Source organism: Emydura macquarii, unplaced genomic scaffold, assembly GCF_026122565.2.
Source record: "Emydura macquarii macquarii isolate MOO-44397 ecotype Brisbane River unplaced genomic scaffold, CSIRO-AGI_Emac_v2 contig_1230, whole genome shotgun sequence".
NCBI classification, from domain to species: Eukaryota; Metazoa; Chordata; order Testudines; family Chelidae; genus Emydura; species Emydura macquarii.
Window position 1 is genome coordinate 8,846,763 of NW_027131367.1, and position 21,366 is coordinate 8,868,128.

The following is a 21,366-nucleotide window of genomic DNA, read 5'->3' on the forward strand; positions in this document are numbered from 1 at the left end:
TCCTGGTGTGATGCATCAGGAATTATATATACAATTCCCACCTACAATAAGAGGAATTACATATTTAAACCCCTCAAGTAAACTGTGCTCCCTTATATCAGAGCAAAGACTCTTTTCTTGGTTTCCACGCACCAACTGAGTGTAAAATGGTGAATAACTCTCATTTTTAATGTATAGATTGGGTACTAAGCATTAGGGGGATTTTAATAGCACTGGAGTTAGGAATGCGCTATTTTAATATGGACCACAGATCATGGGGCAAATCCTTACCTTCATATTGAACTCAATGCTCTTTATAGGAGGCCTTAGAACATATCCATGTGGAAGCTGAAACACTGAAAAGGGGAAGGCTGGGCGTACACACAGTGAGGGAATTTAATCAGCAGGAATGTGGCCTTTAAAATTAAACTTCAAGAACTGTGTAACAAAAAATAGAAGTCAAATGTTTGTCCAGCAACTGGGATGGAGGTTTCCCTCCCCTTTAATTCATTTCTCCAAGTTCTGAAGATGTATGTAGTAACATGACCCTAGCGTTATGCCTTTTATTAATAAGGATTTAATTTTCTAGCACATTTTCTGGAGGGTGAGAGTATTGTGGGCCTTATTCCAGCTGGAAGTGACAAAATCAATGATGGATTCTGATGTGTCTTAAGAAAATGGGGCATTTCAGGACAATATTTTTTCTCCTCTTAACGACATTGATATTCACATAGTGATCAGAGACGGGCATGAACCAAAATTTTTGATCCAAACTGCCCTCCCAATTTTTCCCTAATTTAGATATAGCTCAGAATTACTATAATGGTCTAAATCTAAAACCACTGATCCAAATACCCCTAAAGTTTGGAGGGTGTATTTGGGGGGGGGGAGGGGGAAGGGTCTGGATCTGAATTTTATGGCTTAGATCCACCTCTGATGGTAATCTGAGATTGCCTGTACCAAGATAAAATTCATACCCAGGCACAGGGCTAGAGAAAGGCCTGAGCCAACGTATTATTCATTCACTAGCAAACCCAGCCAATTCCTTCTGCTCTTGATCTAGAAGGATTATCTTTCAACTAGGGCTGGAGAATAAGTTGGTATTTATGTTCCTTTAAATCTAAACCTTTGAAACAAAGCATTCAGTACTAGCAATTGTGTTGGCCTATGCCAATGTTTAGAGTTGGCACTGATTTTTTATGATAGAAATTAAGAGACACAGAAATGGCCAGAAGCTCTGTGGTACCAGTAGTATTTTCATTCACCAGCCTACTCAGTGCTTTACTTGAATACCAACCAAATCCACACAAGGTGCATGTTGGGAAGTGGAAACATTTATAGGAAAAAAAAGGGTAATAAAAATTTAGGACCACATTTCTAAAGTGACTTTAACCAGATTCCCCCCAAATGTTGCAGGCAAAATCATCTGTGCCTGAAATTCTGCATACCCAGACATTTGTGTGAGTAATTAAGCAAATTTCAATGCCTAACTACCTGATTTTCCACCATGCAGCATGAAGTCAGATGATAAATGTCTATTATTTACATCTGCATCATTGCAGATGTAAGTGATTTGGCATGCCCTTTTGGGGACACCCATTTAAGGACAGATCCTCCACTGGTAAAGCCACCAGAGGATCTGCATTTTAAAGGTTGTTTTGAAAATATGGTCCTGAATTCATAATACTCACAATGCCATTTTGGGGCGGGGAGGGGTAGTGCAATAACCCAGTGCAAACTCCTAAAGCGTGCTACTGAATACTTCAGAGATGGGAGAGTTGGACTGGTCATCCAAACCCATTTCCTGTCCCGTGGTGGCATGCAAGTCTCCATGTTCTACAGACTGCATGCTCAGTGCCCAGGGCTTGCCCTCTTCGCCCAGTAACGTGGTTTTGTAAGGCTCCACGTATATCCTCCGGATGTTTTGCCTCGACTCATGGTACTTGCCTTTCCCATCTTCTGGGAGGCTCGAAGCGTGAGGTAAGAAGGCACTCCGAGGACCATCGACGGGGATCTGTGTTTGCTCGCTGGAGGTAGGCTCTTGTGATAATTCCGTGGCTTGTGTGTACACGCCCTCGGAAAGAGAGGTGGGCTGCGTCTCGCTGTGCACTCGCAGCCAGCGATGGTGCCGGCTGAAGTAGTTATAGTGCTGATGTTTCCCTAGTTTTTTTTTCGACAAGAAGCTCAAAGGCTGCCTGGAACTGGAGGTCTTGTCCAAACTTTTCGACGTGAACCCTGCCATCGTCAGGTTGTTCATGTACTCTGTGCAGTATTCAGCATCGGCATCCAAGTCATTGCCCCCTTTCGGGTCTTCTTTCAAAGTCAGGCGAGGCTTCATATCATGGACCTGGAGGACATCAGGTGCACTGCCACCCAGGCCACCGACTACCTGCTGGGATATGTCGTGGGAGGAGGAATAAACCAAATCCAATTCTCTGGGGCTCAGGGCATCACTGGAATCATAGTCGCTGTCGGTCGGAAGAAATACTTCTGAGCAGCCTTCTTCGTCCGAGCAGGGCTGGGAATCTGAAAACAGAAGACTCATTAGAACAGAATAACCACGGGCAGGATTGGCACCCCTCCTTCTCCCTGAAAAGAACCGCGTAATACACTCACTATATTTTCTTAACTTGGAAGCAAAATGAATATCAGACAAGCTACTGGCAACCTCTGTGTGTTTCCATTGTGGAATTTTCCACAGGCCAGGTGACAGTAGCAAAGAGAAGACAGTGCTGGTGGATTGATGGGTATGCTAGAGAGGAGATGGTGTCACAGTAAGAACCAGGAAGGGAAGAAAGAACTAATGCAATGAGGGCAGGTGAGCAAAGGGGAAGAATTGGGGTTGGGATGAAATTTTAAAAGCATCTTTTTTTTTTTTTTTCCCCTGAGTGTCACTGAATTTCATGGAGATTGAAATTTTGGATATTGAGAAACTATAACCCCAATGCTGTTCTCTGTTAAGGAGTTAACTGAGTTTCCTTGGATTTACACCTGTGTAATCGAGAGCAGGATGCGGCCTTATATGTCTTTAACAGGCATGGATACAAGTTATACAGTCTGCCCTTTTGTGAGAATGTTTATCCAAATTCTAAACTGACATATTTAATCCGCACGTGAATTTGTTCATCCAAGTTCGGCCTGGCTCTAGCACTGACTTCACTGCCATTCTTCTGTCATGGAAGCATCAGGGTCATGTTCTGCAGTGACGTAAAGAGCGGTGAATGTGACATAACGGGTCCCATTCTCTGCTGCCCTCCAATGTGGGTAGTCAGTTACACCAGAACAAAGCAAGCACAGAGTGGGTATAAAATAGTACCCACTACTCCCTTGCACTGGTGCAGAGCAGTAGTACTCACTACTCACTATACACGAGATGCAGGGCAATAATGAATCAGATCCAACTTGGGAACACATTATGCTCTTAGATACACGGTGTTAAGGTTAAATATCTCCACCTGACCCCAGAGGATTATTCTGCATTTGCACCATGTTATTCAGGAGCATTTGGCCTAGAGAGAGACCATGAAATCAAAGGAGAAGATTAATATACAATGGATTAAATCAAAGTGGGGGACACATGCTTCTATAAAGACCAGTTTCCACCCAAATTCTTTGGGCTTTTTTTTGCTTTTACTCTAATCAGAGCAGATTTATTTGACTTTCTTGACAGTAGGAAACTGCTGTTTAGAAGTAAAAATAAATTATTATGACCAAAAAGGCTGTGGCAGTTGTTCTAAGCAGCATCTGCAGCTTTTGTTTCTACTATGTCATTAACTCATTGCTTAATGACCGCTCAGCAGAACAGAGATTTATTTTCCCCCCGCAAGTCCTTATTCTATTAATGAAACAAGCACTGTCATTTAATGTGCTTCCTTTTTTCTTTGCTGCAATCCATTTTTTTCATCAATTTAATTTTCCAGCTATTCAGAGCAGCAGTAACAGCCAATGAAGTGGGCATAACATTTTACTAATTTGCTTAATTTTGCATTCTAAAGGGTCCATCTCAGATCATTTGGGACACTGAGCCATCTGAAAACAACAATTAAACCAAACTGGATCCAATGGCTCAAAAAGTCAGCTGCTCTGTCATCATAAACACAGATGAGCATAGAAAAGAAATAGTGCAAAAAGGAAGAGCCATTAAAGGAAGGCAGGAAAATATGATCTGAGATGAACATGGGATAATTGATCTCTATGTTTTGAAGTGTCCTTTGTCGCCTCTGTGGAGCATTAAGCCCTCAGACATGATAAGATGCATCCTGGGCTCACTATTCCTTAGCCACTTGTATTTAACATTTTGCAGTTCACAGGATGGATGAAATTCACCCCCGTGCAGGCCAGCCCAGGGATAGTGTCCTCAAAACAATGCCTAGGAGGTGCACAGATCTTGCGCTGGATATGTGCAGAGGGACGAATTTAATTTCGAAATGCTTGGCACTGATATGGTTGCATACATGCTGCATGCTTTTTACAAACATTAACCAATTACTCTTCACAAAAGCCCTGTGAGATAGCTACTGCTATTCAAATACCAGCTTCAAGTGTTGAACTACAATCAAGTTATTCATCTATCTGATTAAAATGTTGAAGGCCCAGTTTCTCCATCTCAAGTTCATGTTGACGTTCCCTGTCCTTCTCTGTCTCATCATAATTATCCTCACTTTACAGTTGGGGAAACTAAGGCAGAGAGACAAAGTGATTTTCCCACAATCACACTACAAGCGGCAGAACAAAGATTAGAAACCAGAACTGCCAGTGCTGCCGTTCCCACAGGCCACACTATCTCCCAAGCACAGCATCAGATAGAGTAAACCCCAAATGAAATGCATACGTTGGGTTTAGCATGCGGTAGTGTTGGTGGCCTGTGAAATACAGACTAGATGATCTAGTGGTTCTTTCTAGCTTCAAACTTTATGACTCTGGATGTGGGGCTGCTCGGTGATTAGTATTAATCTGTACGCCAAGATGTGTTTTATGTATGGGATTCCTGAGGTGGACGGTTGGTGTGCTGGAGAGGAGCAGACACTTTCAAGACATTCCCTCATATTGTGCCCCAATGACTGCAAGCCATTAAGGCTGAATGGGTTTAAATACCAAACAATGGAGCAACCAGCACAGGGGTTTCTCGTAGATAGCCTCGCTGGCCGACCGGGCAAAACCAGTCTGAGGCAAAAGGACAACTTACAAAAAGCATTGAGCTATAAAATATAGAAGCTGGTCTCAGGTGCACACAGAGGATGGGGCTTTGAGAAAAGGGAGTTTCCCTGAGAAGGGGTCCATTCTGGGAGATTAAAGCAGGGTGAACTTTTTCAGCTGAAACTTTTTTCTGCAAAGTTTTTTGGTTGAAACCTTTTTCGGCAAAAACGACGGATTCAATTTCACAAATTCATGTTGCTGTCACCCAGTTGTTCATGTCAGAAACAACCAAACAAATTAAAAAAAAAAAAAAGCCAAAAACACTTCAATTTAATATTTTTGAACAACACAGTTTGATTTTTCTAGTCCGAACAACTTTTTGTTTCCAAATTTCCTTCATTTTTATCCCCACCCTTTTAAAAACGTTCAAAACGGAAACATAATGTTTAGCTTTGGGTCAAATAACAACTTTTGTTTGACCTGAAACAATCTTTTAAACAAACTTTTTGGTTTGCCAAAAATTTTGAAGCGTTTTTATTTTGGGTCAACCTGAAACAATTATTTTTATTTTTCAGAACTGCCAGCCAAACAAAATACCAGCTTTTCACACACCACTAAGGGATACACACTCTCTGGAAGGCAAGTGAAGAGCAGGCTGGGTCCCAAGAGCTCTGGGACTTGCTAAAAGAAAGTGAAGTGGATCTGCTTCATTCCTGTAACTCCAGAAGCAGGCCCACTTAACTTAGCTTGTAATAAAGTATAAGATTAGATGAGACTAAATTTGTGTTTTGTCTGTTTGTTGTTTTGAAATCATTTTTTCTAATGCTTAGTTCCATTTGCTAATAAACATACTTGTTTTAAGAAGGCTGTTGGTTGCTACTTCATCGGTCGCTGGGTCCTGAAGTGAAGAGACGCAGCCTGGTGTCCAGTGGGGCTTGCATGATAATAAGCAGTTGGCATAGACAGAGTGTTATGTCTCTGTCTAAGAGTGGGAGAATTGTGAATTCCATCTCCAGACAGGTAAGGGCAGGAGGCTTAACACCCAAGGGACTGGGGGTGGGTTGGAGCACGGAGTGACCAGAAAGGGGCTAGAGTTGCAAGCAGGCCAGAACCGTGACACCAAATAATATGGCTACAAGAACAGAGCCAAGGGAACAGAACCTTCGTATACTATGCATCATGCCCTGCCCTACTATTGAAAATCACATGAGAGTGGGTCAGAGAACTGGTGCTCGTCCTGCAGTTTCCTCCTCGGGGGAAGGCATTTGACGAGAGGACAGGTTGTGAGTAAAGCAGCCACCCCAAACTCATGCAGATAAATCCACTGTGCAAAACTATTAGCTACTCCAGCTGGGGTTTCAAAAGAAGCCCGAGGGACTGAGGTGCCTACGTCCCATTAACTTTCTTAGGTCCCTTTGAAAATCCCTGCTTCCATGTGGTGTGTGTGTGTATACACACACGCATTTATTGTTTTGTATTGTCTGATTCGCTTTTTGTGAGCACTACAGACAATGGGAGTGACTGTGATTCATTGCTTCCTGAAGCCTATGGGAGTCCTTCCATTGACTTCACTGGGCATTGGGTCAGTCCCAAAGTGAGGGACTTGAATGCAGAGAAGGTGATGCCTAGGCTGCCAGCATGGAGAAGACAGTTCATGTGTGGGGCGGGGAGGAGAGTGGTGTGAAAAAACAGAGATGGAGATGGGCAGGAAAAAGGAGTCGACTGGAAACCATTGATGGTGAGGAGAAGGGAGAACTGCAGGGAATGATACTGTGGTGACTGGGAGACCAAACTAATAGATGGTTTCTCCAACTGCAGTTTCTCTAATTCTGAGATTATACTGAGACTGAACATTCAAGAAAAAAAATTGGAAGTAGATATTGGAAGGCACTGTAATTTGGTATTTCTTTTTCCCCATTCTATACTTATCCAACTAGCCTATGAGCTTAAATAATAATAATTATAAAATAATAATAAAATAATAAATAAATAAATAAATACATACATAAAATTGAATAGTTGTTAAAATACCTAGACAGGCATGGAAAAAATATCACAGACTAGCTCCTAAGGTAAAAGGGAGATCAAGGGTCTGTCTTGATTTCCTACTCAGTTTCACCCAGAAAAAATAAATCTCTCTTCTTACCACTCAGAGCTTTTCTCCTCTGGTTCCTGGTCTCAGGCGAGGGTGGTGGTGATGGAAGACAGTCTAGATGGGAGGATGTTGAATTAATTTTCATCTGATTCTGCTCTTCCGACAGGTCCACAAGCTTTGTTATGGGCAAGCCAGCCACCGGCTGTTTGTACCTGGCATACTGCAGCGCCTCTGTGATCCATCTCATTTCACGCCAGATCTCGTCGATTTGCTTTGGAAGAAAGGGGAAAAAAAGGTAAAAAAAAACAAACCCCAAAACAAAAAAACCCCAACCCTAAAAAGTTGCAATCACTCAATGCTGAAGGTATTGATTTTGATGTTCTTTAAAAAAAATATACAGAAATTGCCAGTTCTTTTTCATATTCTAATTTTTTAATTTAATTTTAACCAAAAAGTTGTATAGAGCCAGGGTATAAATCTACATAGCGCCGTGGACAGAGCACAGCAGAGATGGGCTCAAGCAGGGGAATTCAAATCCAAACCAGCTTTCAGGGGTTTGGATCCAATGTTTAGGTTCAACCCCATGCTTAGGGTGCGATTTAGGGCAGTCTGGGGGATGACAATTCTGTTTCGCGGCAACTCTTGAGGTTCTGAAATTTGGTTTGGTTTCGCATTGAAATGACGGCAAGTCCTTGGGAGCGTTTTTGGGCAGACAGAATTGTGTTGAAACGTCCATTTTGGGATCAAAACCCGAGCTTTTCAATTCGGGAAGCAGGCGTGTGTGCGTGTGGCCTGGTGGACAGGGCACTCACCTGGGTGGTAAGATACCCAGCTTTAAGTGTCTGCTGTGCCTGATTCAGAGCAGACTTCTTCATCCCAGCTCACTCTGAATCAGGTAGAGCAGGGACTTAAACATGGGTCTCCTACATCCCAGGGCAGTGGCCTAACCACCAACTTATAGACAGTCAGTCTTTCTCTTTCTGTCACCCTTTCCCCTAAATCAATACCTATTGGAGTGATGGGTTATCACTAGAGCTGCTGAACCTGAGATACCTTGAAGCCAAAGTAGCCAACTTTCTGCAGCGATGTCAAGAGCAACGGGGGAGCTGATCAGTGAAAGGGAACAAGTGATAAAATACCGTAACTTGCGCTGATGTGGGAGTTGGTGAGTGTGCAGAAGAGAGTGGTGTCTTCTATGCCGTGAGTGCGGAATGGGGGTTCAGTGGGGAAATCAATTAATAGAAGCCTGTAAGTTACACATAGGGCCTACAATTCAACACATCTCCTTTTGGTTGTCCTTCTTGCTTAACTTCCAATTTGGCCTGTTGGTGTGTAAGTGGCACACTCAGTGCCACAGCAGTGCCAGTTGCAACCATCAGGCCCGATTCTCTATTGCCCTGCCCCTTGTGCAGTCATCTCCACCGACACAAAATGAGGGCATGGTGTGTAAAATGCTACCCGAGGGTTTTGCAGATGCTATGCATTGGTGCAGGGCAATGGAGAATTAGGCCCATTACACTGCTTGCATCACGCTTTATGGCACCCCAGAATTCTACCCTGAGCCCTTTGTGACAGTCCCAGTCCCTTACACCGGATCAGGATTGTTTCCCAAGTTGCACAGAGGCAGCAAGCAGTACACACAATACGAATCGAAGGGTCTATCCTGGCTCCACCGTAGTCAATGACTGTTTTGCCACAGACTTCAATGGGACTGGGACGTCACCCTACACGTAATGAGAAGTGGTTCAGAGGCTTCTTCGGAAGTGGAGCTTTTTGCCTATTTTACCTCAAACTGCAGAGAAATAAAGGGACTTGACAAGATAATCCTATCTCATTTCAAGGTCTCAGTGTAACTTCAAGAGGCTGGTGTGACTGGCCGATCCGCTAGCACGCTCCTCACCCATTTGGCTCGGAGGAATCTAGGTTTCCATTCCATAACTCATCCCCTAGTTGCATGCAGGAGAGAGAATATTTTCACTAAAATGTAAAGCCAATTGGTTTTCTCTCCAGTACCGTTATAAGGTGTCTCCTGGGATGACGGGCCAGTCACATTTAATGAGCTATGTTTCTTTTACAGCTTAAGAGTATTTGAAGCATTACAGTATGTGAATTATAACTTAATTGCAATTTCAGCCTCATTTCTTGAGAATATGCCTACATATGTCTTTTCTTACTGTCAAACATGCTGGCTTAGACTCCAAGTACCTTATCTGCTATTTTGTCTTTTTCTTTTTGGTTGCCGTCTGACTCCTTTTCAGAGCTGCGTTCATCTAGACTCTTTCGCTCTTTACAATGTTTGGTTTGTGTAGTAACTTCAACACTGTCTTAGATCTGGGATCACACAAATGCTCTTGCGGTTTTGTGGTTGCCACTGAAGATTGCAGTATGTGGTGGGCTGAGATATTTTCGCCAATAGGTGGAATACAGCTGGTTTTCATTTGAGAGGCAAACTGACAAGGCTAATACGCTTTCACAATAATTCAGTCCAAAACACTGGGGTTTAAAGTACTCTCCAGAGTTGTCTTCTGAATATATATATCTGAACTGAAATTCCTGAGAGGAGCAGGGACGGTTGCTGCGTCTGTAGCACTGCAGGCAGTTTTATACATATAGGAAGGCCTCTTGGGAGCTTAGTTTTACTGCACACAGGGTGGCATGTCCCACTGTGCTCCCACTCCACAACTGCACCCCACCAGTCCCTTCCCACTCCCACACTCAGAAGAGCCAAATTGGTCCTAGTGATTGAGACCTGGCTGGGGCTTTTGGGTGAATTTCACCCTTCACGCAAAATACAGACATTCACCCAGCAGCCCCAGAAGGTCTCGAGCACTGTGACCAAAGCACTCGGATCTTCTGAGTGTGGGGGTGGGGAAGGACTTGGAGGGGAAGCAGTTTTAAAGTGGGAGCACAATGGAACACGCCACTGTGTGTGTGAAGTAAACCTAAGCTCCAAGACAACTCCAAAGAGGCTACTGCAAAGATGGATTTGACTGCAGGATAAGGAGCAGCAGAGACACGGTCAGCTGGTTCATAATTATGTAGATTTAAGTGGCCACAAACTTTGACAGGGGGGTGAACAGTTGTCTCGTCCCATATTGCAGCTGGCGAAGGCTTGAGTAGCAGGAGAGGAGGGGCTGTACTGCTGATCTGTGCCCTGTTCTGTAGATGGACCTCGTCCATAAATGCTTTGTGCAAAGATCATGAGTTTCAGCCAGGGAGAATTGGTTGCCCAAACGGTTTGCAGGAGTCACTCTGGCATCAAGGACCCCTGGCACAAAGATAACCTGCCTCTGCCTTGTTCTTTGTGACGTCACCGGATCATACTGTCTTCAGATCATTTTTACTGACAATAATCTATTTCTATAGCATGTGCCCTCAACACAACTTTCGTTTTTTTTTTTCTTTGCAATCTGCCAGTGAGGAAAAAAATGTATGTCCCCGAATGAGAGAAAAGCTACGATCCGGACTAATGACACTGGCTTTCCTCACACAGAGGGTGAGCTCCATAACCCAAAGTGACACATTGCTTTATACCATTCGAGTGTAACTGTCATTTGATTTTATCCATTAAAAAAAAATCTCTTTTATAAAAACAACCACCAAAGAAATTGTGCTCTGGGTTTGGAATTTCATAAAAAACCAACATTTTGACACCAGTAGGCTTTTTATAATGTCTACGAATAATTCTCCTTTTAGATTCCAAATTAGAGACCTTAAAAATCTCCTTGGTCTACTCAGAAACAGACTGTTACCTGTATAGAGTCTAAAACTTGCTCGTGTCTTTGTTTGGCTGCAGCGACTTCACTGTCTGAAATTGCTTCCCTTAGGGACTGCTGGGTTTTCAGAGAGTCCAGCTCTATGACAGCAGAAAGACGGCAATACAGGCTAATAAACTTCTCCTTGTAACAGCAAAAATGAACTGTGAAAATGACAGAAAAAACAATAATTAGAATTATAGTCTGGTCCTGGAATCCTTACCTTTTCGAACACAAATTTTAAATAAAGACGATTATTAAAATTCTTGGTGGAATAGGTTGAACCAGAAATAAATAAGAAAGCCTGATTCTTCTCTCACTTGCACTGGTTTTACACGGCTCTAACTTCACTGATTTCAGCATTTCAGGGAGCCTATTCCTAATTTACACTGATGTAAGTGAAAGGACGATTAGGCCCCGAATGAATACTTTAGAGGTAAAGCCTTTTGTAGCTTTAATCAGAGGCTGTTTTTAAGATTTTTATAATTCATCATTTTTAACAAAACCCTTCAGGAAAGGGTGGAATAATTTTGATCCACGGTGCAATCCTGCAGTCCTTACTCAGGCAAAACACCCATTGTGCAAACCATCAGCCACTCACTGCACAAAATCAGCTGGTCAACTGAACTCTAAATCCCCTCTCTCAACTATGACACAAAACAACCCAAACTCTATCCCCCTTCACCCCTCCAAGCATTATATTTCCCTACTATATGCACTATTCTACACTGTCTGTGGGCATGTCTTCACTGCAAAGTTAACTAGAGTTGTAACTTCATTGTTGGCCCGTAGTTTGACTCTTGTCCACACACACCAAACCGTTAGCTTGAGTTGGCTGATCTGAGAGGGTGCATAGGCTGAAGCTCAAGTTAGCATAACTTGTCAGCTACAGCTTTGTAGCATGGACACAGGCTAGCTCCATTCAAGTTCTGCTAGTCCTCCAAATTATTATTACTATTATTATTATAGCCTTCCGGGGTCAATATTGGTGCACATGGCTTTTCCATTCCACGTCCTTTGCTGCTGCTTCCATCTGTCTACGGGGTTGAGCTCAACTGTTCAGCTCTCCATGCATAAGGTTCTTCTTTAGGTTTTTCTTGGGTGCCCTCATTGCTTCACGTCAGTTTGTTTCCACTTGATGGCTTCATGTGGGAGTCTGTGTGCTGGCATCCGGAGTACATGCCCCAGGGATGTGCACCACTTCCTTCTAATTCTGGTGGAGATGAGCTGTGGGTTGGTGAGTTCTCAGCTGGCTATGTTAGTGCCGGAAGTCCTTCCAGCTAATGCCCAGTATCCTTCGCAGGCACTTTTTTTTGAAGATTTCTGGTAACATTTTGATAGATCTCTAGTTCTCATAGCTGTATGTTAGCGCATAATGGTAAAGTCCCAGTTTTGTTCTGGCGCTGTATCACTTTGATTTCCATATGTTGCTGCATTTAGTGAAGACTGTAGATGTCTTTCCTAAACTTGGTGTCACTTCCTCTTGAGGTCTCCGTTGGCTAATATGGTGCTAAGTGAAGTGTTCTGCCTTCTTGATGTTTTTGCCTTTTAATGTGATGTTGCTACTTGATGTCTGGATTTCAGGGATGTTTGTTTTGGTGCAACTGAGTTTGAGCCCCGCTTGGCCTGCTGTTTTTGCCAGGTTGTCTGTCTTTGTCGTTTTCCAGAGGTGTCACTTAACAGCGCAATAGCATCAGCGAAGTCTAGGTCTTCCGGGCATTTGCCATCTACCCATGCTATGCCAGTGTATGCCTTGCTAATAATCATTATCCAGCCTATGGCTATGCCAGACAACGATGGCGATAAAATGCAGCCCTCTTTTATGCCAGTGTCCACAGAGAACCACTCTATTGTCTGGTTATTGTCAGGAATCAGGACCTGCAGCAAGCCTAGATTCTGGGCAACCTAATGAGATTGGCTACACCACCTGATCAGTTGGAAGAGTCAGTAAACCAGCTCGTAGGCCTAGTAGCAGCAACAGTTGGGAGGCTGCTCAAAGTTTGCCCAGGGCTGTGTCTGCTTGTTCCCAGCCCGGCTCCTGCCTTGCCTCACTCCAGGTAACTCAGTCCTGCGCCATGGCTCCGATTTCTACCGTTGGCTCTGACCTTTGTCTCTGGCACCTGACCTCCTACTCCTGACTCCTGCAGTAAGCACTGGGCACGACCGCCCGCATCCCCGTCACTGACAGTGATTCACCCTTGCAGAGCTCTTCACAGCTCCTTATCTGGCCTTGATGATGTTGATGACTTTGCCTTTAGTCCTCCAATGCCTTCCCACAATTCTCTTCTTCTGCCCCAAAAGGACATACACAGTCTTCCACAATTCACTGAGAGAGAACTCAGAGAGTGTCTCAGCTTACGGCAGTGCACAGAACCAGGAGATACGTCTCTGGAAGTCCTACTGCCATACACGAGTGAGCGCAGTGCCAGGGTGGACACAGCTGTTTGAGCGTGGCTGCTCCGACTCGAGCGAGGCTAACTGGAGAGCAATAATTAAAGTGTTGCTCACTGCAGTCACATCCCCGGTATTTCAGAAAATGCCACAATTTGGGCAGAGCAATTATGCTTTTCCAGTGTCTTTCCTCACAGCCCATCCTCTGAAAACCCAGGCACAGGGAGAAAGAAGGGAACCCAGATTTAACCCCTAGCTTACTGGGGACATAGTACTGCCTCTCCAATTTGTCAGAGGACTTCAAGTTTCTTTGGTACTTTGGCAGGTTACTTAGAGTTAGGGGTAGTTGTGCTTGTGTTCCAATCCAAAACAGAAAAATAGAGATTAAAAAAATCCCACGCCACATCTTTCTCTTTTTCACATGCAATAGGACAGAACAAACAGGAAATCAAACGACAAAAACTTTGTTCATATAATAATAAAGATCTAATCTGAACCCAAGCACCCCAGAAAATCGAGAGTCAAGGACTTCTACTCTCTGCTTTCTCCTCCCATTGTGCCAAGATCTAGTCTGAGCAGTGTGTGGTCTTATAGCATATAGGCCATATGTGCTGCACTCTTGAGTGAATTACAGCCGTGGTTTCAGCTTCACTGCTGAAGTTTCTAGTCTTTGTGGTTTTAAGTCAGAGCCTTTAATGTTACTTTAACAAATGTTACGTCAACATAGTCTTTTGTGGTTTTGCAATTATATATTTGGTAGCCACCAGCTAATGGGGAATGGAAGCTTCTAATATTTTCAATGTGAATCACAGCTATTTTATAGAATGTTGGGGAGACGAACGTAATAAATCAGAGAGAACATGTCATCTGCTTTCGGCCATAGGATTGGTTACTTTTTTATTCAAAGAGTAAAATTCAGCATGCATTGTTATTCTCGCCACTACAGCCCACATTCCCAGCACAGGCGCCTCACTGGGCAGTGAGGAATGGGCATGGGGGGAAAATCACCGTTTCCCGACTGCATGCAGCAAGCTGTACTAGCTACACTGCCTCATCCTGGTCTCTGATTATTAGGTAGTCACTGTTGACCGCTAATCTACAGTGTGCACAAGGGGCAAGATTCACTCCTGCCTAGGGCCTATGCACCACATAGAGAGGTTTCAGTGGTACACAGGCTCTCTGCCCAGGGGGGAATTTCATCCAAGGTGAATGCGCTTAAGCAAATCTAGTTCATTTCTCCCCTCTCATATGGACAGCAACATGGTCAGTACCCAGAGCCTGACTGTGGATGCTGAGTTCCCCTCTCCTTTCCTGTCTGATCTCTTCTTTTACCACAACACTGACTCCAATGGCACTTTAGTACGCTCCCTGGGAAATAACACAGCTGTGCGTCCCCTTGGGAAAGGACACAGCTCCACCCTATTCAAAGCAGCGGTGAGCAGGCCTCTCTGCATCTGAATTGACATAGCTTCACCAAAGGCAGTAATGGATCCCTGAGGCAGGATGGTCCAGTGGTTAGGGTATCATTGTGCAGAAGGGATAACCCACCTGCCCCACTATCACTAATGCCCCGGCTCTGTACTCATTATACAGGCAAACATCTACTGAGGTACTAATATAGCCTCCCCATGAGCTCAGAACCTGAGGGGTTGGCCCATAAAGTGTCTCTGCCCAAGGTCACACAGGAAGCCTGTGGCAGAACTGGGACTTGAAACCAGTTCTCCTAAGCCACAGGCTTGTGCCTTCATCACAGGGTGACTCTTCTTCGCTTCACAATGGGAATTTTGCTGCATCGTTATAATAGCATTGGGCCCTTTGGTACTTCAGGAGGGAAAGCAAAGCGATGGGCCTGATCTGTGAAATCTGGCCCCGAGCAGGATCGCCTACAATCAAAAGTTGCAATAATTCTGCAGTATAAAACTGCTAGATCTTTCCATTGGCCTTAATTCTTCTCTGTGATGATGCAGAGCCCACTTTAGAATACAGACATTTTTGTGGCTACTCTCCGAATATCAGCCTTGGCATTTTATGTGCAGCATAACACCCCCTCCCCCAATCATCATCCTCCATAATAGACGAGGGCTTATCCTTGATAACTGTGGGCTTTTGCTCTAGGCTTTGCATTTCAATAATGATGGCTACAGTGTATACTCCAGCAGCTATGCTCCTTCTGTAACTTGTACACAGTTATAGGCAGTGCTGCTGCCAAAGCCATCATGTGATTTATTGACTCTCCCCGGGGACAAGGGGGAAAACAGATACAACTTTGTGATTTTATTATAAGGAGTCTGGGTTAATATTTCTAGGTGAAGCAAGCTACTATACCGAGTTCAAACATCTGAAGAGGGAGGTTAAGAAATCCTGAGTGTGGGGTGTAAGGATTATTCTGTCCTGGGGCAGTGCAGACATCGTCTGAGGCGGGGAGCAGGAGAAGAAAGGAGACATTGTGACCCAGTTCCAACACCTCCTGTGTATACAGACGGAAGTGCTTAGCCTGCAGAGGGACACGCACGGGGAAAGAAGTGGGAGAGAGTTACAACATGGCACTTACATAAACAACACCCCAAATGATATAAAACATTAAAGAAAATGTGCACAACATCAAGCTTGGAATTTTTATAAAACATAAATATTAGGGGGGCTTAAACTCAGGTTAACGTCGCTACATAAAATCAGGCTTTAAAGCTGTAATGTTCCACATTAAAAAACCAACACACACAAACAAACAACATTTATGTTTCTTATTAGGCAGAAAATGATCACATGCCGTATGCTTTTCAAGATTATGATTGTATAATTATGTGAAAACATGAAAATGGATTCAATTAAAAACCTTTAAGATTCAATTTAGGGTTGGTTAGGAGAAATATGCGGCTCCCCCCCCAGCATGGTACTGAAAAGATTTAACAAGTGCTGCATGAAGGGAAACCGGCACAAATAGTAGTTGAATATTGGCTGCCGTGTAGCTGCCATGTAAAACACCATCTTTGTTCTGGATTTGTACAGAACCTGCTACAAGGGAATCCTGGGCCATGACTGGGTCTCCCAGTTGCTACCACAATACAAAGAATAACAGCATTTATATATCTTCGTTGAATCCAAAATTAAAATCCCTTAATCCACAATTAAGGTTCTGATTCAGCCAAGCATTTAAACACGTGCTTAACTTTAAGGATGTGTTTAAGTGCTTCACTGGTCGGAGATGGACCTCAGCATGTGCTTAAATGCTTGGTTGAACTGGGGCCTAAGGAACAAATTGCACTCTCTTAGTTTTAAAACAGGGAATAATTCGGCATGAATGCTCCAGCCCTACTGGGACTCACTAGCATGGAGTCCTGTATAGGACTGAAATTGGAGGGAGTGGCTGCAAGTCTTAATCTTGGATGTACCTAGGTCTTCTTTGGATTTTGCCGGGCCACAGGGTCTGACCAGGGCCTGAACCCAGCCCTTCCGTATTTAAAAAAAGTTTCATTGAAAAATTGGACTAGATTCTCATTTACACTGAGGCTACTCTACACCTCTCTGACAGTGTAAACAGGCCTTAAAGTGAGGATACCAATAATACAGTTCCACTCTAAGGCCACTTTTACATTGCCAGAGCAGGGAAAGTGGCCTTTCTGTAAATGAGAATCAGGCTTCTGGTGTATTTTTTTCTTGCATCACAGACATATCTGGGCTTCTCTCTTAATCTCTCTCTCTCTCTCCTTTTTCCAGCAACTTCTGTACCTGTCCAGATTTGCTTTATTCTGCAGTTTGCCCAAGAGTCAGATTCTGATGTCTTCAATCACCAGGAGTAGCATATTGCTATACAAGTAGCCTCATTAAATTGGGGGCAAATACTTGTGTGAATAACTGCTCAGAAGAGTACGTAAAGGGCAAACACTCTGGTCCATAGTGGTTGTGCGACTGCTGCCATAATGGTCAACTCACCAGGAACTGAATCGGGATCCTAAAAGAATGAGCATCTGTAGCTTGAATTAAAGATCCAGAGACACTAGCCGGGGCTGTAACAGACACCTCTCCTGTGGACGGGGCACAGAGGGGGACTAGCAGCACACACTTACCAGTGCATGACAATTGGATAAATGTCTTTTATTGTATAACCACAGTATACTCCTACTTCGTGCAGCGTTGTGTGAGTGAAAAATACATAAGAAACATACGACTTGCTTCATGGCCTATGTGAAATACATTTGTGTTTGGACTCAGTCCAGGTCCAGCTAGACAGGTCTCCACTATTACAGCTGGCACTAGTTGGCATGTTTAATGGTAGCATCAGCAGAGGCCAAGGATTGAATGGGTTATGAGGGCTCAGCTATGCTCTCACTTCAACTGGCGAAACCTCAGTTGAGACACTGTGAAATCCTGGCCTCAGTGAAGTCAGTGGGAGTTTTGCCATTGCCTTCAGTGGAGCCAGGATTTCAGACACTGTGTAGGGAAGTTTGCACTGCTCCTGCCTATACTATTCCTGTTCAGTGGGTGGAGGATTTCAGTCTCCGGGGCAGTCAATCTGGAAGCCTGGAGCTACGTTTTCAGAAGCACCAAATGTCCACTGGGTGTAAAAGAATTGAAACCCAAGAGTAGACTTTGGGCCACACTGTCAACAGGCCTTCTTACAAGTGCTTACAATATCTGCAGGTGCCGCCACAGAAATGTGCAAATTCTCCATGGCCACGGGCAAATGCCTATTTGCCATGGCAAGTTGGGTAAAGGCACATCTACCTGCTTGGTGTGTGTGCAAAAGTGCCTATTTGCACATGCATGCAGTTGCACAGACACAAGGCATGTGCCCGCAAATACAAATGAGGGACACTATTGAAAATGTAGCTCTGTTGATCGAATGTTTTCGTTCCATATATTCATATAGCCTAGGAAAGCGCGCTATCCTAAAGGCGATTTTTACCAGCTGATAGTCCTAACACACTTAAAATAACCCTAGTTAAACTATTCTCTGACTACCTTTCTTTTGCAACTATAATATGTAATCACTAGTGAAATGTATACAGTTTTTAGATTTCATTCATGTTCCCAAGAACCAGCTGGAAAAAAAAAAAAGGTGATAAATACCACAAAGCATAATACCTGTCGCAGAGGTAGATTGATCTGTTTGAGGAGAGCTTTCACTGCCATCTGAAGCTCATAGAAGAACAATTGAATAGGGCAATTCGAAGCATGATCCGCATTTTCCACAGATTCCAAGCGAGAAAGCGTTTGGAGCCATTCCCACTCATCTCTGTATGTTGAGTTGGGTTAAAATTAGAAATATAACAAAAGTTCAGTGCACAAGGAAGAATTTACAGTATGTGCATTTGGGATTTGTTGATGACTTAATCCTCAAATAGTAAAATGTTCTAAAATTATGCAGTCCTGGTTGTTTGTAGTTAAAAACCCAACTTAAAAAGGTTTCCTGTTGAATTTTTTCTAGCACGGGCACATCAAGCTAAACATTCCTTACTAACACCTGAAAATCGACTGCCTTTGAAATATTTTAGCAAGGGTTTTTTTTTGACAAGAACTCCATTCAATGTTTTTTAAAACATACATTGGGCTACAGCTGTTTTAACTGGTGAGTTCGATGTCTGATCAGCTGCAGACATCTCCAATACTAAACGCAGTCAATGAACTCGATTCTGCCGGACACATTTCAACTCTAGAGCTGATGAACATAGGAATGGCCCTACTGGATCAAACCCATAGTCCATCTAGTCCACTATCCTATCTCTGACAGCATCCAGCACCAGATGCTTCAAGGGAAGGTGCAAGAAATCCCACAATAGGCAGGTGTGGGATAATCTGGCCCCATATGAAGGTCTGAGTCTAATCTCTAATAGTAGAGATTGTCTTAAACCCTGAAGCATGAGGTTTTGTATCGCTTCCAAAATTGTTGTTAAGAGATCCAGGAAATCACCAACCAGCAGCTTGTCTCCACCAGAATCAGAAGGAAGCATTGGATATATTTGGGGCATGTACTTTGGATTTTAACATAGTCTTGCACATGAAGCTGTCAAGTGGAAACCAAGTGGTGTGAGGAAACGCGCATGCTCAAGAGACGCGTTAAGAAGAATCCTCAGAACTGGACAGAATAGTCAATCCCAACACTACCCAGCAGATGGAAGCAACAACAAATGACAGAGGGGAATCCAAGAGACTAGTTTCTCCCCTGTTCGTTAGTGTTGGCATGGGAAGCATGTAATGCAATGTAAGATTTTTGTTAGCATTAACTATTACAAGTCTGGATATTCCAGTTATCCATATAAATGTCCAGCTCATCTTTGCATCTTGCAAAGTTCTTGGCTGGTTGATGGAACCACATGGGATAACAAACAAAACAGAGGAAGAAAGAAAATGCACTGATGCACTGCCCCATGGGTGAGAATTGTGGAGAGAGAACCAGGAAGAATGTGCTGGCCCAACAGAGAGCATCCAGAGCTGACAACATTTGTATAAATGTGTTTTTGCAATTATGATATATTTAATTGGTTAGGGGCAGGAGGGTGTTAGAAACAGGGTATATCACCAGCCAAAGTATATTGACTTAACGCTCATTTAGGCCCTGATCCCACGCCCACTGAAGGTCAATGAGAAGAATTCCATTGGATCACGCCTATAGGCCCTGATCCTACTATCAGAGTCACGTTGGAGGACCCATGCAGAGCTCCAGGAGTGGGGTCTTTGGGCCTGAGCCATATCCCAGTGAAACAGATAGAATTTTCGGCTTCTACGGGCTTTGGATCAGGCCTTCAGAATACCAGAGAGATGTGCCAAAATTAGCTGACAATTATACTTGTGCAACCAACAATCCATGTAATGGGGTTTTGACTGAGAGTAGAATTTAGCTCTAAATGTTAACAAGTAATGTGATAGTTGGTTGATAAGGGGTACACAGAAGAATTAATAAAATAAATAAAGAATATACTCCAAGGGCTCTGCAAGGTGGTGAGTGCTCTGGTCCTGAACCAGCAACCATTTAAGCACATGCTTAACTTTAAGCAGGTGAGTACAGCCCCTGACTTCAATGTCTCCATGCTTAAATACCTTGTTATCTCAGGACCAGAGTGCTCAATGCTTTGTAGGATGCAAATCACTTTACTCCTTAAAGTTCCCTTTACTCCTCTTTATTGAATGATATGCAATTATTGATAGCACTGTTGTGACCATAAGCATTAATTGTTGATTATCTGCCTCTTCTGTTTCTATTTGTATTGTAGATTTCACATTTGGCGCACACACAAAATGAGCATGTTTTCACATACTTGGCACTAGAGTTCTTCAAGTTTGGTCAACTGTCTTAAACGGATGAGTGTTAAAAAAAAATCACTTACTTGGAAACATTGCTGTTGTCTCGGATTTTAACATGGCACAGAATGTTGGGCAGCTTTTGCAGGACAAGGACTTTGATTTGATCTACGGAGCTGCAGAGTTTCAGGTAACCCAGATACAAGCCGGAAGGGAGGCGCTGCTGACTTCTTTTGTGATAGGAAAGTGTGTCCTGTTGAAATAGAAACATTCCTACATCAAAATCTTCGTTTTTCCTCATATAAGAAGAGGGACCTGGGAATAGAAATCTGCTAATGTTTTTATAGCAGATCTTTTACTTTAGGGGTGTCCTGAATCCAGCAAAGCATGTAAACACATGCAGGGCCAGATTTAGGGACAGGAGACCCAGGTGACCACTTGGGGTGCCAGGCTTGGGATGCTGTTATTGTTATTAGCGACAAAAGGAGAAAATCTGAAGTACAATCTGAAGTAAAATGTTTCAGATATTCCATGATTTCAGTTATTCTTAAAATTACAATGTTTCTATAAGCTTAGATGAAATGATTTTTTTAATTTGCTCATATATAACATGAATAAATACAGATTTACAGATCCTAGTGTGCAAATTTATTGTCTTAGATGACAGCAAAAAACCATGCATGCAAATTGTACATCAAAGCCATGAAATGGGCTACACATGTAATAAAAAATAAGGTATTCAAAAGTTTAACGTATGGAGAGGGGGACGCCAAA

General features: G+C 43.3%; 1 protein-coding gene across 1 annotated transcript in view; it reads right to left on the bottom strand.

Annotated features, from left to right (window-relative positions):
- Nucleotides 1-424: 424 nt before the first annotated feature.
- Nucleotides 425-21,366, bottom strand: part of ANKFN1 (ankyrin repeat and fibronectin type III domain containing 1) — a 231,438-nt gene continuing 210,496 nt past the window's right edge. Inside the window, exons 15-20 of the mRNA XM_067547819.1 lie at nt 20,679-20,845; nt 18,439-18,589; nt 15,682-15,850; nt 10,963-11,129; nt 7,262-7,481; nt 425-2,505 (exon numbers count right to left, since the gene is read on the bottom strand). Of these exons, the coding sequence (XP_067403920.1) occupies nt 1,721-2,505; nt 7,262-7,481; nt 10,963-11,129; nt 15,682-15,850; nt 18,439-18,589; nt 20,679-20,845 (1,659 nt within the window). The 3' untranslated portion in view covers nt 425-1,720. The remainder of the gene's footprint in view (nt 2,506-7,261; nt 7,482-10,962; nt 11,130-15,681; nt 15,851-18,438; nt 18,590-20,678; nt 20,846-21,366) is intronic.